Source organism: Coregonus lavaretus, assembly GCF_964263955.1.
Source record: "Coregonus lavaretus genome assembly, chromosome: 30".
NCBI classification, from domain to species: domain Eukaryota; kingdom Metazoa; phylum Chordata; class Actinopteri; order Salmoniformes; family Salmonidae; genus Coregonus; species Coregonus lavaretus.
Window position 1 is genome coordinate 10199085 of NC_140017.1, and position 20726 is coordinate 10219810.

General features: G+C 42.8%; 2 protein-coding genes across 2 annotated transcripts; one reads left to right on the plus strand and one right to left on the minus strand.

Moving 5' to 3' along the window:
• The first annotated feature begins 2945 nt into the window (after positions 1–2945).
• On the plus strand, positions 2946–4138 carry LOC311105866 (biogenesis of lysosome-related organelles complex 1 subunit 3-like). The gene is made up of 2 exons (XM_084148086.1): positions 2946–3015; positions 3404–4138. Exon 2 carries the CDS (start codon positions 3417–3419, stop codon positions 4014–4016), a length of 600 nt encoding a protein of 199 aa, XP_084004212.1. The 5' UTR covers positions 2946–3015; positions 3404–3416; the 3' UTR covers positions 4017–4138.
• Positions 4139–4654: 516 nt separating this feature from the next.
• Positions 4655–7123, minus strand: LOC311105741 (NTPase KAP family P-loop domain-containing protein 1-like; the record flags this gene model as incomplete). The annotated part of the gene is made up of 2 exons (XM_084147950.1): positions 4655–4843; positions 5375–7123. 2 exons carry the CDS (start codon positions 7121–7123, stop codon positions 4655–4657), a joined length of 1938 nt encoding a protein of 645 aa, XP_084004076.1.
• Between the last annotated feature and the right edge of the window lie 13603 nt (positions 7124–20726).

The following is a 20726-nucleotide window of genomic DNA, read 5'->3' on the forward strand; positions in this document are numbered from 1 at the left end:
AGTTATTCACTGCGTTAGCACACTCTGCCAACCCTGATGTTCTAGCAGTGTCTGCAACTTTTTTTACAACATTTTCCGTCTAGATAGAACTGCCAAAGGGGGCGGAGTTGCAATTTACTGTAGAGATAGCCTGCAGAGCTCTATCATACTAACCAGGTCTGTGCCCAAACAGTTTGAGCTTCTACTTCTAAAAATCCACCTTTCCAGAAATAAGTCTCTCACTGTTAACGCTTGCTACAGACCCCCCTCAGCCCCCAGTTGTGCCCTGGACATCATATGTGAATTGCTTGCCCCCCATCTATCCTCAGAGTTCGTACTGCTTGGTGACCTAAATTGGGATACGCTTAACACCCCGACCGTCCTACAATCTAAACTAGATGCCCTCAATCTCACACAAATTATCAAGAAACCTACCAGGTACAACCCTAAATCCGTAAACATGGGCACACTCATAGATATCATCCTGACTAATATACCCTCTACATACACCTCTGCTGTCTTCAACCAGGATCTCAGCGATCACTGCCTCATTGCCTGCGTCCGTAATGGGTCCGCGATCAAACGACCACCCCTCATCACTGTCAAACGCTCCCTAAAACACTTCAGTGAGCAGGCCTTTCTAATTGACCTGGCCCGGGTATCCTGGATGGATATTGACCTCATTCCATCAGTAGAGGTTGCATGGATGTTCTTCAAAAGTGCTTTCCTCTCTATCTTAAATAAGCATGCCCCATTCAAAAAATCCTGAAAGAGCTGCTAAATCTGGACCCCACAAATCAGCTGGGCTAGACAATCTGGACACTTTCTTTCTAAAATTAGCCGCCGAAATTGTTGCAAACTCTATTACTAGCCTGTTCAACCTCTCTTTCGTATCGTCTGAGATCCCCAGAGGTTGGAAAGCTGCCGCGGTCATCCCCCTCTTCAAAGGGGGTGACACTCTAGATCCAAACTGTTACAGACCTATATCCATCCTGCCCTGCCTTTCGAAAGTATTTGAAAGCCAAGTTAACAAACAGATCACCAACCATTTCGAATCCCATCGTACCTTCTCCGCTATGCAATCTGGTTTCCGAGCTGGTCATGGGTGCACCTCAGCCACGCTCAAGGTCCTAAACGATATAATAACCGCGATCGATAAAAGACAGTACTGTGCAGCCGTCTTCATCGACCTGGCCAAGGCTTTTGACTCTGTCAATCACTGCATTCATATTGGCAGACTAAATAGCCTTGGTTTCTCAAATGACTGCCTCGCCTGGTTCACCAACTACTTCTCAGATAGAGTTCAATGTGTCAAATCGGAGGGCCTGTTGTCTGGACCTCTGGCAGTCTCTATGGGGGTGCCACAGGGTTAAATTCTCGGGCCGACTATTCTCTGTGTATATCAATGATGTCGCTCTTGCTGCTGGTGACTCTCAGATCCACCTCTACGCAGACGACACAATTTTGTATACATCTGGCCCTTCATTGGACACTGTGTTAACAAACCTCCAAACGAGCTTCAATGCCATACAACACTCCTTCTGTGGCCTCCAACTGCTCTTAAACGCTAGAAACACTAAATGCATGCTCTTCAATCAAACACTGTTTGCACCCGCCCGCCCGACTAGAATCACTACTCTCGGCGGGTCTGACTTAGAATATGTGGACAACTACAAATACCTAGGTGTCTGGTTAGACCGTAAACTCTCCTTCCATACTCACATTAAGCATCTCCAATCCAAAGTTAAATCTAGAATCGGCTTCCTATTTCGCAACAAAGCCTCCTTCACTCATGCTGCTAAACATGCCCTCGTAAAACTGACTATCCTACCGATCCTTGACTTCGGCGATGTTATTTACAAAATAGCTTCCAACACTCTACTCAGCAAATTGGATGTAGTCTATCACAGTGCCATCCGTTTTGTCACCAAAGCCCCATATACTACCCACCATTGTGACCTCTACGCTCTCGTTGGCTGGCCCTCACTACATATTCGGCACCAAACCCACTGGCTCCAGGTTATCTATAAATCACTTCTAGGCAAATCCCCGCCTTATCTTAGATCATTGGTCACCATAGCAACACCCACCTGTAGTATGCGTTCCAGCAGGTATATCTCACTGGTCATCCCCAAAGCCAACACCTCCTTTGGCCACCATTCCTTCCAGTTCTCTGCTGCCAATGACTGGAACGAACTGCAAAAATATCTGAAGCTGGAGACACTTATCTCCCTCACTAACTTTAAGCATCAGTTGTCAGAGCAGCTTACCGATCACTGCACCTGTACACAGCCCATCTGTAATTAGCCCACCCAACTACCTCATCCCCATATTGTTATTTACATTGTTATTTATTTGTTCATTTGCACCCCAGTATCTCTATTTGCACATCATCTTCTGCACATCTATCACTCCAGTGTTAATACTAAATTGTAATTATTTTGCACTATGGCCTATTTATTGCCTTACCTCCATAACTTACTACATTTGCACACACTGTATATAGATTTTCTATTGTGTTATTGACTGTACGTTTTGTTTGAAGGGACAGAAGAGAGGAGGCTATTTTTACAAGATTAAGGGTGGGACACAGCCAGTTGAATAAGACCTTAAATGTGATAGGAAAGCATCCAACAGGAAAGTGTGATTATCGCCAGGAAACAGAGACGGTGGAGCATGTATTGCTACAGTGTGGGCAGTATCAGAGGGAAAGCGAGAGGATGAGATCTAGTATCAGGGAGAAGGGGATACAGGAAATTAGTTGAAAGAGTATATTGAGTAGAACGTCATTAGATATAGTCTCAAATATTTTGTTATCTTTTTTAAGAGCAACGGGGCTGGAAGGTAGGATTTAGTATCTCCCTGTCGCTGGCCCACACCCCAATACAGTAGGTGGCGGTAATGCACCAAAACGTTGGATGCCAACCGCCGATAAACCCCACTGACGAAGAAGAGGAAGAAGAAGACGAAGAAGCGAATGAGCCTTTTGGCTGACTTCCGTGTGCTCATGTGATTATTTTTTGCAGGACTGTGGAGGTATGAGAATTTGTTTTACATACATGTTTCGAATAATAGCAGGCTAGCTATCTATATTCGCATTGGTGAATTGATTTAATGTAGGTTGATTAACATAACATGTCATAGTTCAATTGAGTTCAACTCTATAACATAATGTTATGAAACAGGGAGGGCGCATTTCGATGGCTATCATCTCGCGCTAAAAATAATTTGGGCTAGTAGCGCACAAATGTGGGGTGAGGCACATTCCGATGGACTGCTAGGCATCATCTGACGATATAATAGTTCTATTAAACAATGCTTACCATCAGAACATGTCTCCCTGTTCCATGAAACTATGCCCCCCTATAAAACATGATAGTTTCTACTTCCTACTGTAGGCCTTAAATTTATCTTGTGTATTTAGGTGGTGTGGTGGAATGGCAAGTGACAAATACCAGATAGTGGTGCAAGGAGAGGCGTCAGAGACCGACTCAGATGATGAGGTATACATCACCTCCCTCTCTCCACATTCAACTGCCGGAGGGCAAAAGGTACCAGGGGAAGCATCTGAGACTGACAGCGAGGGGGAGGTTGAGAAAGCACGGAAATGTGTCATTGCTGCAAGCTCTGAAAACCCACAAATATTACGCAAGGACTTAACTCCTCTGCTTGTGATCAGAGATAACTCTGACATTCAGTCCGTGGTAGAGGAGAGGGTTGTGTCTAGGCCTGAGCACAGTGGGCTCTACTACAAGACTTTACTCCAGCAGAAATTACAGGAGAGCAATGCACGTCTGTGCACGGATGTGTCCCAGACCATCAAACAGGTGTATGGCAATGCCACAAAGGAGATCCGCATGGCCACAACCCACCTGAACAGCTCCCAGAACGGCATCATCAACGCTTCCCACAGCATCCGACTCATTCTGGAGGACCTCAAGTCCGTCTCAGAGAAAATGGACATTATCACCAGCTGTTATCTGCTCCCCGAAATTACCATCCCCTCCACTCCCACTACCCCTATTCCCGGACAGTGATGTTCCTTATTATGTTCCTCATTCAATGTTTTCATATGTCTTATGTAGGCTAAACAATGGACTGCGGTATCATTATTTGTAAGAGGCACTTGCATTCGGTGAATAAATTATGCATGCCATTATATTATTGCTACTCCATGTTATTCGGGTAATATTCAGATAGCTTATTCATTGTAGTTGGTCATCGCAAAGGATGCTTATTGGTCTCGATCATACATTAAAGTATTTAGCTGTTCACATTCACAACCATATAAGATGTCTTGTCAAGCACTGTATTTTCCAAAGCACCAAACCCTGTAGATCTAGTGCACAGCCCACTTTTGTGGTGTCAGTAAGACACTGCAAGTGATGGGACTGCTGTGGTCATGTTTGTATAGGCCTAGAGTTGAAGAAGCTACAGAATCCGCATTTATAAAAATAAAAAAATTTCTAGGACATTCATATGTCAGTCATTGAACTGCAATAGGCCTCTACTTCAGAGAACATTGAAGGAGCAGTTTCAAAACTTTAAGATCCATTCCATTCCTATACAGTGTAATCTTACCAAAGATATAAAAAGTGTTATAAAATTGAAGAACAGTTTTAATCCAATGGGAATCCAGAAGGTTTGATCAGCCATTGCTTTTGCAGAGTCACTGTCATGTCGCGTGAGGCTGAGCATCTGGCTTGGCTCCCAGGAAGTGCATGCTGAAAGTGATCCATTCTCCCAAGGTCATCTGAAGGGCATGTCTGATCTCACTGCTGCGGCCATAAACCAGAGACACTCCATCGAGTTGATTCTCTGTCAGCAGCTGCTGATATTTCACTGGAAAGTTCAGCTTCTCCATCTAGAGAACAATGCAGACATGACATTGAGACACACTGATATATATTTGAAATGATGCCATTAGACATGGTTGGGCGTCATTTGCTTATTCTAATGGGCCAACGGGGGTTCATGGAAAATGTTCTGGTGGGTGGGAAGTTCCATCATTGGCGATGGCTTGCATAGGACTACCGTATGCAGTGCTGCTGCTATGAATGCAAGGCTTGTGAGCTGAGGGCTATTAGCATACTTCTCTCCTGAAACCGCTAATTTCAAGGCCACTGACTTGGCATTTTCCCTGTGTTAACGAGTACACAATAGCAGCAGACTGAGGGAAAAGGTCAATTATTTTACGGGGGCATCGGGTTCTGTTGTGACTAATCTGTCTGATACAAAAGTGTAACATTACACAATTATTCTAATGGACTTAGCTACATGAGTTATGTAAATACCATAATTATATATACATGACACTGTATACTGACCCCCATGATATACTAGCCTGTATCATAAAATAATTAAATTAGCATAAAGATTCTTATTTTGAACTTACCTCTTTGCAGATGTCCTCTGTGCTCATACGGATAACTGTTCCAATCCGCAGTGGGCAGATGGTATTTGACTTGGTTCTGTTTCTCAAGCTGGGTCCCTGTCTAACCCAAGCCAGTTTTTCTTTAATGGATTGGTCCAGGTTGACTGTACACAATCTGAACTGCTCAACATCCTTCAGAGTAAACTGGAAGTCCACCTTAAGGAACCTCTCAAACAGCTCAGGGTCTCCATCCTGGTCTAGAACAGTCTCCAGACGATCTCTGAGCATTTGGAACTCCAGACTGGTCTCACTGAACACCTCCCATAAGGACCTGGCTTGGTTGATCTCACCGTCAGTGCCATCAATGTCAGCCCTCTGCTGGCAGTCCTCTGAGCATTGCAGGATCCAGCTCAGACGGCAGGGCCAGAGGTTGGCCATCACCACCCAGGCAGCAAGGTCTTTAGCTTTGGAGAAGCCCCCGTAATTCATAGCATCCATGACGATGACTGTCACCCTTACAGAGTTTATTATCCTTCTCATATGCACATGGTTTCGCATAAGATAAACATGAAGAGGGCTGTATTTGGTATATATGGCTTGTAATGCCTCAGTTGTTAGCGCCTTGACTTTCTTGGCCCAGATCTCCCAACGGATACCATTTTCTAGTAGCTCAGTCTCACTTTTGCCCTTTCCAATGAATGGCACAAGGCTGCCTTTTTCAAATGCAGAGAACTTCCCAGCTCTGTGCTTTACTCTTTTAATACATTCCCAGTCAGGCTCTAGATGGTTGTAAGCGAGGGTTTTAAAAGCTCTGCATTTGGAGTCGGGGGACATCTCAGGCACTGAGAAGGGCAGGGTGACCATCCTGTTTAGAATGTCGTACCCGCTGGATGTCAGGCCACTGAGCCACATGGTGCTCTCCACACAGCCCACCACCACTCTGGGGTCCACAGCTAGGATGGACACGAACGGGACATTCTCCCCCGCCAGCAGAACGTTCATAGCCTCCAGGGTGCGGACCACCCTGTCCGGGCTGCAGCGGTCCAGGTGGGTGATCTCCAGCACCACACGGATCCTCCTCCCCTCGAACACCTCCATGAAGTGGATGAAGTCCACCATAACGCCCACCTCCTTCCTCACTTTGTTCATGAAGCCCATCTGGTCGCTGACAGCCGAGCTGTTCATCTGGTGCTGGATACTGCTGCCCATGGTGTAGAGCAGGTGCTTGGATGTCCGCAGAATAGTCCTCAGGGCGAAGACTGTGGGAGGCCCCAGTGTTGCGATGGCCATCGATTCCAGCACAGTGACCCAACTGTGTGTGCTATTTGTTTGGAGCTGAAAGCCATATAAGTAGAGCACGATACATGTGCCAATGCTGAACAATATAGTGGCAAGGACTACAACCCAGAGGGGGAGGCAGAGCAGCTTTATGGCTTTCCAATTGACCTTATCACCTTCGCTCGTGACTTTCTTTGGGTAGGGGTGCTGGGTGGCTCTATAGAGGCCCAGGGGAAATTCCCCAAAGTCACCCTGGATGGCCTTGAAGAGGCGGATCACCAACCCAGCCCAGAGTTTATCACTGCCTGCAAAGTGCCAGGCACTGAAGCGCACAAAAATCCACCTCACCCTTCTCCTCCTCCGCTCCTCTTCCTCCCTCCACACGGGACGGAAGAAGATGATGGAGAGGAGGAGGGCTAAGTAGCTAATCCATGCTGGAGGAGGGCGCTTCAACTTGTGCTTCTGTTCTCTCCACTCTGCCTCTCTGTTCATGTAAAATGTGAATGTAGAAAGAGCAACGTAATTCGATTTTTAGAACAAACAAAAAAACAAGTCATGTGAAGTCAACTTAAGTGTTAAACTTACTCTTGATCTTCTTCAGCAGAGTTTCAGTGCGTCTGGGGCACTGGGAGAACAGACCTACAGTGGCCGGAGGTGCCTCCTTGATCAATGCTCTGGACAGGCCATATGCATAGACATCATCCAACAGGGCACCTTTTTGTTTGACCAATGTAGAGGTAGAGATGGCAATCAATAAAAGCTGTTTTTAGCTGTATCACTAAACACATGTCAGATACATTTACAAACTTTCCACTTACCTTCTCCATCCATTTGTCTATGGTTCCAATACTTTGTCAATACTGAGGGAATAAAAAAGGTTATAACATTCATATGGTATAAGAATATAATTTTGCTTCATGATCTAAACTCCAATTATCAGTAAGGGTTAGTTATTATTCTACAGTGTCAATAAAATGCTGGCTGAATGTTTTATAACATAATTTAGTCATTTCATTAAAATTAATCATAGATTGTTACGTATTGATGTTGCTTTAGAGATGTTTCATTAGTTATTCACCGATAATGTGTAGTGTGTATGGGCTCAAATGCAGCACTTTCCTACACTGGCCAAAGTCATACAGAGTAAATGACCAAAATATAATGAGAGGAGTGAACATAAACATTAAGACAGCTTTTCAATAAATATTTTCTGTTGTACTGAAGTTCAATGACCACATTCAGGGTTAGCCAAAGTTATATTCAGTCATGTCAGTGAGCTGAAGAACTTTGGTTGTATTGATTGACAACTTAGAGCATGAGTTTGCACAACAGTAATTGCCTCAAATATGTGTTGACGGTTCATTATGAATTTCAGCTTATATACAGTTTATTTATTTTATTTTATTTATTTCACCTTTATTTAACCAGGTAAGCCAGTTGAGAACAGGTTCTCATTTACAACTGCGACCTGGCCAAGATAAAGCATAGTAGTGCAATAAAAAACAACAACACAGAGTTACATATGGGGTAAAAAACATAAAGTCAGAAAATATATATACAGTGTGTGCAAATGTAGCAAGTTATGGAGGTAAGGCAGTAAATAGGCTATAGTGCAGAATAATTACAATAGTATTAACACTGGAATGCTAGATGTGCAAGAGATTATGTGCAAATAGAGATACTGGGGTGCAAAAGAGCAAAATAAATAACAATATAGGGATGAGGTAGTTGGGTGGGCTAATTTCAGATGGGCTGTGTACAGGTGCAGTGATCGGTAAGGTGCTCTGACAACTGATGCTTAAAGTTATTGAGGGAGATAAGAGTCTCCAGCTTCAGAGATTTTTGCAATTCGTTCCAGTCATTGGCAGCAGAGAACTGGAAGGAATGGCGGCCAAAGGAGGTGTTGGCTTTGGGAATGACCAGTGAGATATACCTGCTGGAGCGCAGACTACGGGTGGGTGCTGCTATGGTGACCAATGAGCTAAGATAAGGCGGGGATTTGCCTAGCAGTGATTTATAGATGGCCTGGAGCCAGTGGGTTTGACGACGAACATGTAGTGAGGACCAGCCAACAAGAGCGTACAGGTCACAGTGGTGGGTAGTGTATGGGGCTTTGGAGACAAAACGGATGGCACTGTGATAGACTACATCCAATTTGCTGAGTAGAGTGTTGGAGGCTATTTTGTAAATGACATCGCCGAAGTCAAGGATCGGTAGGATAGTCAGTTTTACGAGGGCATGTTTGGCAGCATGAGTGAAGGAGGCTTTGTTGCGAAATAGGAAGCCGATTCTAGATTTAACTTTGGATTGGAGATTCTTTATGTGAGTCTGGAAGTTGAGTTTACAGTCTAACCAGACACCTAGGTATTTGTAGTTGTCCACATACTCTAGGTCAGACCCGTCGAGAGTGGTGATTCTAGTCGGGTGGGCGGGTGCCAGCAGCGTTCGATTGAAAAGCATGCATTTAGTTTTACTAGTGTTTAAGAGCAGTTGGAGGCTACTGAAGGATTGTTGTATGGCATTGAAGCTCGTTTGGAGGTTTGTTAACACAGTGTCCAATGAAGGGCCAGATGTATACAAAATGGTGTCGTCTGCGTAGAGGTGGATCTGAGAGTCACCAGCAGCAAGAGCGACATCATTGATATACACAGACAAAAGTGTCGGCCCAAGAATTGAACCCTGTGGCACCCCCATAGAGACTGCCATAGGTCCAGACAACAGGCCCTCCGATTTGACACACTGAACTGTGAGGGACAGTGAGGGAAAAAAGTATTTGATCCCCTGCTGATTTTGTACTTTTGCCCACTGGCAAAGACATGATCAGTCTATAATTTTAATGGTAGGTTTATTTGAACAGTGAGAGACAAAATAACAACAAAAAAATCCAGAAAAATGCATGTCAAAAATGTTATACATTGATTTGCATTTTAATGAGGGAAATAAGTATTTGACCCCTCTGCAAAACATTACTTAGTACTTGGTGGCAAAACCCTTGTTGGCAATCACAGAGGTCAGACGTTTCTTGTAGTTGGCCACCAGGTTTGCACACATCTCAGGAGGGATTTTGTCCCACTCCTCTTTGCAGACCTTCTCAAAGTCATTAAGGTTTCGAGCCTGACGTTTGGCAACTCGAACCTTCAGCTCCCTCCACAGATTTTCTATGGGATTAAGGTCTGGAGACTGGCTAGGCCACTCCAGGACCTTAATGTGCTTCTTCTTGAGCCACTCCTTTGTTGCCTTGGCCGTGTGTTTTGGGTCATTGTCATGTTGGAATAGCCATCCACGACCCATTTTCAATGCCCTGGCTGAGGGAAGGAGGTTCTCACCCAAGATTTGACGGTACATGGCCCCATCCATCGTCCCTTTGATGCGGTGAAGTTGTCCTGTCCCCTTAGCAGAAAAACACCCCCAAAGCATAATGTTTCCACCTCCATGTTTGACGGTGGGGATGGTGTTCTTGGGGTCACAAGCAACATTCCTCCTCCTCCAAACACGGCGAGTTGAGTTGATGCCAAAGAGCTCGAATTTGGTCTCATCTGACCACAACACTTTCACCCAGTTCTCCTCTGAATCATTCAGATGTTCATTGGCAAACTTCAGACGGGCCTGTATATGTGCTTTCTTGAGCAGGGGGACCTTGCAGGCGCTGCAGGATTTCAGTCCTTCACGGCGTAGTGTGTTACCAATTGTTTTCTTGGTGACTATGGTCCCAGCTGCCTTGAGATCATTGACAAGATCCTCCCGTGTAGTTCTGGGCTGATTCCTCGCCATTCTCATGATCATTGCAACTCCACAAGGTGAGATCTTGCATGGAGCCCCAGGCCGAGGGAGATTGACAGTTCTTTTGTGTTTCTTCCATTTGCGAATAATCGCACCAACTGTTGTCACCTTCTCACCAAGCTGCTTGGCGATGGTCTTGTAGCCCATTCCAGCCTTGTGTAGGTCTACAATCTTGTCCCTGACATCCTTGGAGAGCTCTTTGGTCTTGGCCATGGTGGAGAGTTTGGAATATGATTGATTGATTGCTTCTGTGGACAGGTGTCTTTGATACAGGTAACAAGCTGAGATTAGGAGCACTCCCTTTAAGAGTGTGCTCCTAATCTCAGCTCGTTACCTGTATAAAATACACCTGGGAGCCAGAAATATTTCTGATTGAGAGGGGGTCAAATACTTATTTCCCTCATTAAAATGCAATTTATAACATTTTTGACATGCGTTTTTCTGGATTTTTATGTTGTTATTATGTCTCTCACTGTTCAAATAAACCTACCATTACAATAATAGACTGATAATTTATTTGTCAGTGGGCAAACGTACAAAATCAGCAGGGGATCAAATACTTTTTTCCCTCACTGTAATGACATATTTCTACTGCAATGAAAATAAACACATCCTCCCACACAAATCCACCTGCTTGTTCTTTTTGCCTTAGAGACTTTAACAAAAGTACAAATAAAATATCAATATTTGGTTAATGACTAATACCAGACAGCCCTTTCCAACGACCTTTCTATGGACTATAACCTATCAGCTAGTTTTAACAAAACATTACCTCCATATCTACTTATTAACATTGGATATACATTCAAATGTATTATTTGAATGGTAACGGCCATGGCCCAGAAATAAATATTTTACTGTGTTCAATTCTAACAAAGGAAATTGCAATATGTGTACCTTTATAATAGGCTAATTATTGACTCCATCCCCACGCATTAATATTCACAACAATTACCATACATCTATACGATTCTTGGGAGATGGGACAGGAGTGCTTCACGAACGCTTGATGTCGACTAGTCTTCTTTGCTCTGCTCTCTTTGATCCTCACGTCCTTATTATATCCACTCTCTACCAAACCTTCAAATAGCGTTGACATTTGCACACTGTCCTAGTTAACCATGTATGGAAATGTCGTGATTGATAGCTCTGCCAGAGACCAAATGTCACGCTCGGCCCACAGGGTTTCCCTCTTGGTCTAATGGACGTTGGCTTCCCGAGTGAGAGCTACCCGGTACCAACCCCACCTATTACAGAAAATATGATCTCCTTCTGTGTCTTTTCCCAATGACAGCAAGAACACAATCCCTGTACCCCAATCCATAGACTCGTAACTCCATCATGATACAGAATTCAGTATGTCTGTCGGCTATAGACCACTATGGGGGCCCACTGGACACCGTGAGTCAAATATAGAATGTACAGGGTGATACATGTGACACCTTCACATTCCATGTGAAGAGAGACTACACTCAGTGGCCAGTTTATTAGGTACACCACCCCATTCACGAAAATGGTTTGCTCCTACAGACAGTGAGTCATGTGGCCATGGCTTGCTATATAAAGCAGGCAGACAGGCATCAAGGCATTCAGTTACTGTTTGATTGAACGTTAAAATGGGCAAAACTAGTGACCTAAGCAACTTTGAGCGTGGTATGATCGTCGGTGCCAGGCGCAGCGGATCCAGTATCTCGGAAACGGCCGGCCTCCTGGGCTTTTCATGCACAACAGTGTCTAGGGTTTACAGAGAATGGTGAGACAAACAAAAACCATCCAGTCAGCGGCAGTCCTGTGGGCGAAAACAGCTCGTTGATGAGAGTTCAAAGGAGAATGGCAAGAATCGTGCAAGCTAACAGGCAGGCCACAAACAGGAATGCCAGTTCCTGTTGCGTCATGCTGATGGCAGAATCTGGTGTAAACAGCATGAGTCCATGGCCCACTCCTGCCTGGTGTCAACGATACAGGCTGGTGGCTGTGGTGTAATGGTTTGGGGAATGTTTTCCTGGCACACATTAGGTCCCTTGATACCAATTGTGCTACGTTTCCATGCCCCGAAGAATTCAGGCTGTTCTGGAGGCAAAGGGGGGTTTGACCCGGTACTAGATAAACTGGCCACTGAGTGTATATTTACCATACACGCATACATACGCCCACACTTATCATGCATTGCATTAAAAATGATATCAAACTTTAACATATGACATTAAGTATAGAGCATTTATGCAGCATACAACTAACTGCCTGTGACAAATTGGATCAACTGGTTTCTGGTGACATCTGTGAGATTAAAAACATGACATTTCTCCTTGAGCTGCCCAATTAAATTTCCCTTCTCCACATACACTTGTTCACATGTTGCATCATGCCTGCAATGTGTTCCCAGTAGGGTTGCAAAGTTACCGGTAATTTGCCAAAGTTACCAGAATCTTCAGTAATTTTAGTAATTAACAGAAAATCTATGGTAATCTATCGTAACTTTGGTAATTTATACTTGAATAACTTTTAAAACATGTATTCATATATAGTATTCATTTTGTATATCTGTGTCCATATTGTCCATGAGTTTCTAGTAGATACACCATGTGGTTCAAGATGAAATAGCCTAATTAATGAAAAAAGCATCTAATCAACAGAGGCATTATTTTCATTTACCTCTGCAACTCGTCCAACTATTTACTTTTTTCTCAACTGCAACCAGTTTCATGACAAAACATTGACAGCAAATACATATTGACATAAGTAAAATAAATAAAAGTGTAAAAACGATATAAAAGATATGTCATACTGAAACCCTCATATTAAACACCAACGGTATTCATTAAGTTGATGGTTTATATTTAGGATAATTTTTTACAGCTTTGTCATTCTATTTTTTATTTTTTAAATCATCTTATTTAATTATTTCATATATTTTACATGTGATAAGGCCAGTGAGAGGGCCAGAGATAATTACACTGTGATAAGTACCCAAAAGGGCCACTAGATACAGTGGGGAAAAAAAGTATTTACTCAGCCACCAATTGTGCAAGTTCTCCCACTTAAAAAGATGAGAGAGGCCTGTAATTTTCATCATAGGTACACGTCAACTATGACAGACAAATTGAGATTTTTTTTCTCCAGAAAATCACATTGTAGGATTTTTAATGAATTTATTTGCAAATTATGGTGGAAAATAAGTATTTGGTCACCTACAAACAAGCAATATTTCTGTCTCTCACAGACCTGTAACTTCTTCTTTAAGAGGCTCCTCTGTCCTCCACTCGTTACCTGTATTAATGGCATTTGTTTGAACTTTTTATCAGTATAAAAGACACCTGTCCACAACTTCAAACAGTCACACTCCAAACTCCACTATGGCCAAGACCAAAGAGCTGTCAAAGGACACCAGAAACAAAATTGTAGACCTGCACCAGGCTGGGAAGACTGAATCTGCAATAGGTAAGCAGCTTGGTTTGAAGAAATCAACTGTGGGAGCAATTATTAGGAAATGGAAAACATACAAGACCACTGATAATCTCCCTCGATCTGGGGCTCCACGCAAGATCTCACCCCGTGGGGTCAAAATGATCACAAGAACGGTGAGCAAAAATCCCAGAACCACACGGGGAGACCTAGTGAATGACCTGCAGAGAGCTGGGACCAAAGTAACAAAGCCTACCATCAGTAACACACTACGCCGCCAGGGACTCAAATCCTGCAGTGCCAGACGTGTCCCCCTGCTTAAGCCAGTACATGTCCAGGCCCGTCTGAAGTTTGCTAGAGTGCATTTGGATGATCCAGAAGAGGATTGGGAGAATGTCATATGGTCAGATGAAACCAAAATAGAACTTTTTGGTAAAAACTCAATTTGTCGTGTTTTGAGGACAAAGAATGCTGAGTTGCATCCAAAGAACACCATACCTACTGTGAAGCATGGGGGTGGAAACATCATGCTTTGGGGCTGTTTTTCTGCAAAGGGACCAGGACGACTGATCCGTGTAAAGGAAAGAATGAATGGGGCCATGTATCGTGAGATTTTGAGTGAAAACCTCCTTCCATCAGCAAGGGCATTGAAGATTAAACGTGGCTGGGTTTTTCAGCATGACAATGATCCCAAACACACCGCCCGGGCAACGAAGGAGTGGCTTCGTAAGAAGCATTTCAAGGTCCTGGAGTGGCCTAGCCAGTCTCCAGATCTCAACCCCATAGAAAATCTTTGGAGGGAGTTGAAAGTCTGTGTTGCCCAGCGACAGCCCCAAAACATCACTGCTCTAGAGGAGATCTGCATGGAGGAATGGGCCAAAATACCAGCAACAGTGTGTGAAAACCTTGTGAAGACTTACTGAAAACGTTTGACCTGAGTCATTGCCAACAAAGGGTATATAACAAAGTATTGAGAATCTTTTGTTATTGACCAAATAATTATTTTCCACCATAATTTGCAAATAAATTCATTAAAAATCCTACAATGTGATTTTCTGGATTTTTTTTCTTTCATTTTGTCTGTCATAGTTGACGTGTACCTATGATGAAAATTACAGGCCTCTCTCATCTTTTTAAGTGGGAGAACTTGCACAATTGGTGGCTGACTAAATACTTTTTTCCCCCACTGTATATTGTGCTAGAAAACATAAAATGCTTGAAAGACACCAACATTCTGGAAATTTACTGGTAAACTTTTAAAGTAAACCTGTAATATACACTCCCTTTGCAAACCTAGTTCCCAGCCTCCACCTGAAAATGCTGCCTTCAGAAGTATGCATTCATCGCTGGTAAATTAATTCAGCTGGGAAACGAATTCAAATTCCATTACTGGCACTTTGCAGGGGAAAGAAAAGTTCATGAGAATCAGATAGGAGGACTGCTAATGAGCAGTGTGATCCCTAGCACAATTCCTCCAAGATCTGCCGTCTCACCAATTCCATCACACTGGGACACTGGTAAATAGATTTTATAAAACAATTCATGAGAAAATAAATATGCAAAGAAAATGAATGAGGTTTTTAATGCACACTATACATTCATCCATCTTTAAAGGTGTGTTAGTGGCTCTTTGACTTCCTGCCATGTTTAGCATTTTTATTTATTACTGATTTTGTGCATTATGAATTCAAATACAAACAACACGAATAGCTTACAGCAGGTGGACATTTTTAAGGAGGCATTGTATTCCTGTACCAACTTGATCTCACAACCAATGTGATTCAGCAAACGGTTATGGAGTTGTTGTGTATTTTGACAATGTTAACCAATAACCTTATTAAAATGTATGGTATGATAAACTGTACATACTGTTTAAAATGTATGATTCTACAGCGGCACTGGTCTATATGAACTACAAGTGAACATATCTCTGGTGGACCATTGAAGCAACCAAAACATTTCTTCTAGCATGCAGTATATTTGCCAATTGATTAACTTGCTCCATATACCCACACTGTTTTCTCCAAATATTTGGAAGATAGTATTTGCATGGATTATAAATGGATTATACAAGTTATGAATTATATCACCCCCTAAACACACAGTTTTATTAATTTTAATTACATATACATTTTATACATGTCCAAATAACTAAATTATCTTATGTACAATCATACTATCAAATACATACCCAGCCTCTCATAAGGAAAGGTATGGCTTTCCCATCTTAACCATTTCAGTATGACAATGCATATCTTTACAGTATTAGCCTGTCAGGAGTTAAGATTCCGGGTATGTCCTTATAGCACATATGTCAGAGTCAAGGCCCGCGGGCCACATCCGGCCCGCGAGAAGGTTTTTTACGGCCCCTGGGATGATCTTGATTTATTATTAGAACCGGCCCGCAGACCGCAGCAAGCCGGCAGCCCGCAGATCTTTTACACGCACCAATACTACATTTCCCACAATGCAACGGTGACGCACCGAGCAGTAGGCTGCTTCATTTCAATATTTATTGGCACAGCAGTCGTCAGCATCACAGTAAAATTAACTTTCAGATACCCATCAAAAATGGCAAAACGGAAGGTGGACACTGAGAACCGGGGGTTTCAAACAAGGTGGGAGTCGGAGTATATGTTCACGGAGGTAGCTGGAAAACCTGTGTGTCTTCTGTGTGGAGAAAGTGTGGCGGTACTGAAAGAGTATAATCTGAGACGACATTATGAAACGAAACACGCGGACAAAAACAAGAAACGAGGCCTCAAATCTCGACAGGCTCTGTTCAAAAAAGCCAAATCACAAGGCCAGGCTGCTGTCAAGGCCAGTTTTATTTTGGCAGAAGAGATCGCTAAATCAGCCCGGCCATTTACGGAGGGGGATTTCATCAAAAACTGCATGATTAAAGTTTGTGACGAAGTTTGCCCAGAAAAAAGGCAACTCTTTTTAAATGTGAGTCTGAGCAGAAACACCATTGCCGAGAGAGTAGACCAGTTGTCCATCAATCTAAAAGAGCAGCTTGTGAAAAAGGGAAAAGATTTCATTGCATATTCCTTGGCTGTGGATGAGAGCACCGACATTTCTGACATTGCCCAGTTGTCAATTTTCATCCGCGGAGTGGACTCCAGCCTAAGCGTGACAGAGGAGTTTTTGGCTTTACGTCCTATGCATGGCACAACTACGGGGCATGATTTGTATGAAGAGGTGTCAAGATGTGTAAATGAGATGGAGCTGCCTTGGGAAAAACTCGTGGGTTTGACAACCGACGGAGCACCTGCGATGTGTGGACACAGGAGCGGACTGGTGGCGAAGATACGGGAAAAGATGCAAGAGGAAAACGCGACAGGTGAGCTGACAGCTTATCATTGTATCATACACCAGGAAGCGTTGTGCGGTAAAGCCTTGAAAATGGAGCATGTAATGAGCATCATCACGCGCACAGTTAACTTTATCAGAGCCAAAGGTTTGAATCACCGCCAGTTCAAGGCATTTCTGACGGAGTTAGAAACGGAGCATGGTGATTTGCCTTATCACACAGAGGTGCGATGGCTAAGCCAGGGAAAGGTGCTTCAAAGATGTTTCGAGCTTCGTGAGGAGATTTGTCTGTTCTTGGACAGCAAAGGGAAAGACACAACACAACTCCGAGACGAAATGTTTCTGTGTGAAATGGCTTTTCTGTGTGACATTACGAGTCATCTGAATGCAATGAACTTGCAGCTGCAGGGTCGGGATCATGTCATCTCTGATATGTACAGTACAGTGAAGGCATTTAAAACCAAACTGACTCTGTGGGAGACGCAGATGCGGAAAGAAAATTTGAGCCACTTTCCCAGCTGCCAGACCATGAAAGAGAAGCTCTCTACCAGTGCGTTCCCGAGCGCACAGTTGGCTGATAAAATAGGTATGCTTGCCGCTGACTTTCGACGCCGATTTGCTGACTTTGAAGCACAAAAAAGCAGGTTGGAACTGCTCGGTAACCCATTTGCTGTTGACGTGGAAAGCTCACCACCAAACCTCCAAATGGAGTTGATTGACCTCCAATGCAATGATGCACTGAGGGCAAAATATGCGGCAGTGGGTGCTGCGGAGTTCGCCCGTTTCCTCCCCGACACAATGCCCCAGCTGCGCATCCAGGCTGCTCAAACGTTGTCTATGTTTGGCAGCACATACCTGTGTGAACAACTGTTTTCTTTGATGAACCTGAACAAAACATCACACAGAAGTCGACTTACTGCTGAACACCTCCACTCAATTCTGAGGATTTCCTCAGCTCAGAGCCTTACCCCGAACATTGATGAACTTGTGGAAAAGATGGGACACCACCAAGTATCACCCTCAACCTCAAACAAGTGAACATTACTGTGCAATCACATATTTAGAGTTTTTACTCAGTTCAAGTTTAAAAGTTAAAGTTTAATATTTGTTTTCACTGCATGTTACTTCTCCTTAAACAAAGTGTTGTTTTTGATTAATAGATTTTTGCACTTTATTTTATTGTATTTCAATCCAATTATATTTTAAAAATATTTCAGTTGAGTGGATGATAGAAAATTGCTATTATTGTTTTTTTCTTTGAAGTAAATTTAGCCCACTTTTGCTAAAATAGAAAATATAGGCTACTGATGGTGCCTTGAATACCGGTTTCTTTCATTTAATGTTCATGTTATGGGGATTTTTATATAAAGGAAATTTGTCTTTTGTGTCTGTTGAAAATTAAAGATTACTGACAGAGCCATAAGAAAATATTGCTTTATTTATCTGATCATATTGGAATATATTTGTTAGGTTTTCAGTAGGTTCAATTAGGTTCACTAGACTATATGCGTCATTTAAAAATTTTTCAATGAACATTCGAACAGTCCGGCCCTCGGCTTGTAGCTAAATTTTTTATTTGGCCCTCCGTCCATTTGACTTTGACACCCCTGCCTTATAGGCTAGAGCAACATGGTCAGATTCTGATTTTACTCAGAAACATGTGTGCTTATTCTCACTTTTGCCTGCAGGGGGCTCTCTTGACCTGTCACTGCCTTCTATGGACTGTTGCTATGGGTGCCCACATTGTACAGGGGAGGGAATCTGAAGTGAACCATGACTAGGTGAAATGGTGGATTTTGTAACCATCTCGACATGACAATTAGCATGCAGGAACCTCTGGGGAGCTAGAAACACAATCGATCCAAATGCGGAGGTTACGTACATAGGCACTGCTTTTTAATAGGAAAAGCATGGGGATAGCTCCACTGCTTTCATTCAGCCTATAATACAATCTCTATTTTAACAGGATCAAATGACAAACACAAATACAAGTGGGTAATTTAGGACAAAGTTGTGGTGAGATAAGTCATGATTACAGCAAACAATCAAAGTTAGAGAAAATTGAGTCATTCCTCTTATCGGCTGTATATAATTTTCAACGGCACATAACATGTTATGCAATAAAATGGGTAGCTCAAGGGTGGTATAGATGAGATTGATTTGGAGTTTAAAGGGCCAATCCAGATTTCATACAATAACAAAACATTCACCCCACTACTTGTTTTGGTAAACAGCTGAGAAATATAACCACTCTCAAATTCATAGACAGAGCTATGGCTGTAAGGACTGACCGTCCTTGAGCTCAAAATGATAATTTTAACCATGTTTTGAAGCTATACAGTGTGTTAACATTAGCTTTACATTGACTTTGTTTACAAACATTGGAGTATTCTGATGGGGTATTCTTCAAGAATCAACGACTATATATCATTAATTTAACATACCAAAAATGCAACTCCAGATTGGCCCTTTAAGTGCGCTGTTGGAGAAAGTCATCATATGATGCATATCTCCCATCGAAGTCATTGTTATGTAATGCATTATCCAGAGAGACAACCACAGCCAGCACCGTTGGTGTCTTGGTGTGCCATCTCAGCGGTATGTTTGGTGAGGCATGATCTACAATGAAGTATTGATGTAAAAAGCGTATTATGCAATCCTTTGAAACAGCGTCCTGACCAATGACCACATGATGCATCCAGCATATCCATCTGCTTGCTGCAGTGGCAAACATCTAACGAAACTACAACCTGCAGTATGTGGCATCGGTCTACAAATCAAAATAGCTGTGGAATTGAATAAAAATTCATCAGAATATCATGGAACTCCTGCCTTATTATGTATTTGCTCATGAATAGGGTTGCAATTTGCAAAGGGAGGATATATTACTGGAAGCTTTCTAAGATTACTGGTAAACTACCAGAATTTTGGTATATTTCAAGGATTTTATGTAATCCATCACAAAACATCTAGTGGCCTTTTTGGGTACTTCAGATTATCATAGGTGTCTGTAATTATCTCTGGCCCTCTCTTTGACCTTATCACGTGAAATACACTGAACAAAAATAAAACATACAACAAATTCAAAGATTTTTCTGATTTACAGTTCATATAAGGAAATAAGTCAATTGAAATACATTTATTAGGGCCTAATCTATAGATATCACATGACTGGGAATACAGATATGCATCTGTTGGTCACAGATACCTTAAAAAAAATAAAAGGTATGTGCGTTGATCAGAAAACCAGTCAGAATCTGGTGTGACCACCATTTGCCTCATGCAGCGCAACACATCTCCTTCACATAGAGTTGATCAGGCTGTTGATTGTGACCTGTGGAATGTTGTCCCACTCCTCATCAATGACTGTGCGAAGTTGCTGAATATTACATTTACATTTTAGTCATTTAGCAGACGCTCTCATCCAGAGCGACTTACAGTTAGTGAATACATTTTTTTTATACTGGCCCCCCGTGGGAATCGAACCCACAACCCTGGCGTTGCAAACGCCATGCTCTATCAACTGAGCTACATCCCTGCCGGCCATTCCCTCCCCTACCCTGGACGACGCTGGGTCAATTGTGCGCCGCCCATGAGTCTC

Coding starts and splice junctions, on each gene's coding strand:
- LOC311105866 (XM_084148086.1), top strand. CDS start 3,417: ATGGCAAGTGACAAATACCAGATAGTGGTGCAAGGAGAGGCGTCAGAG.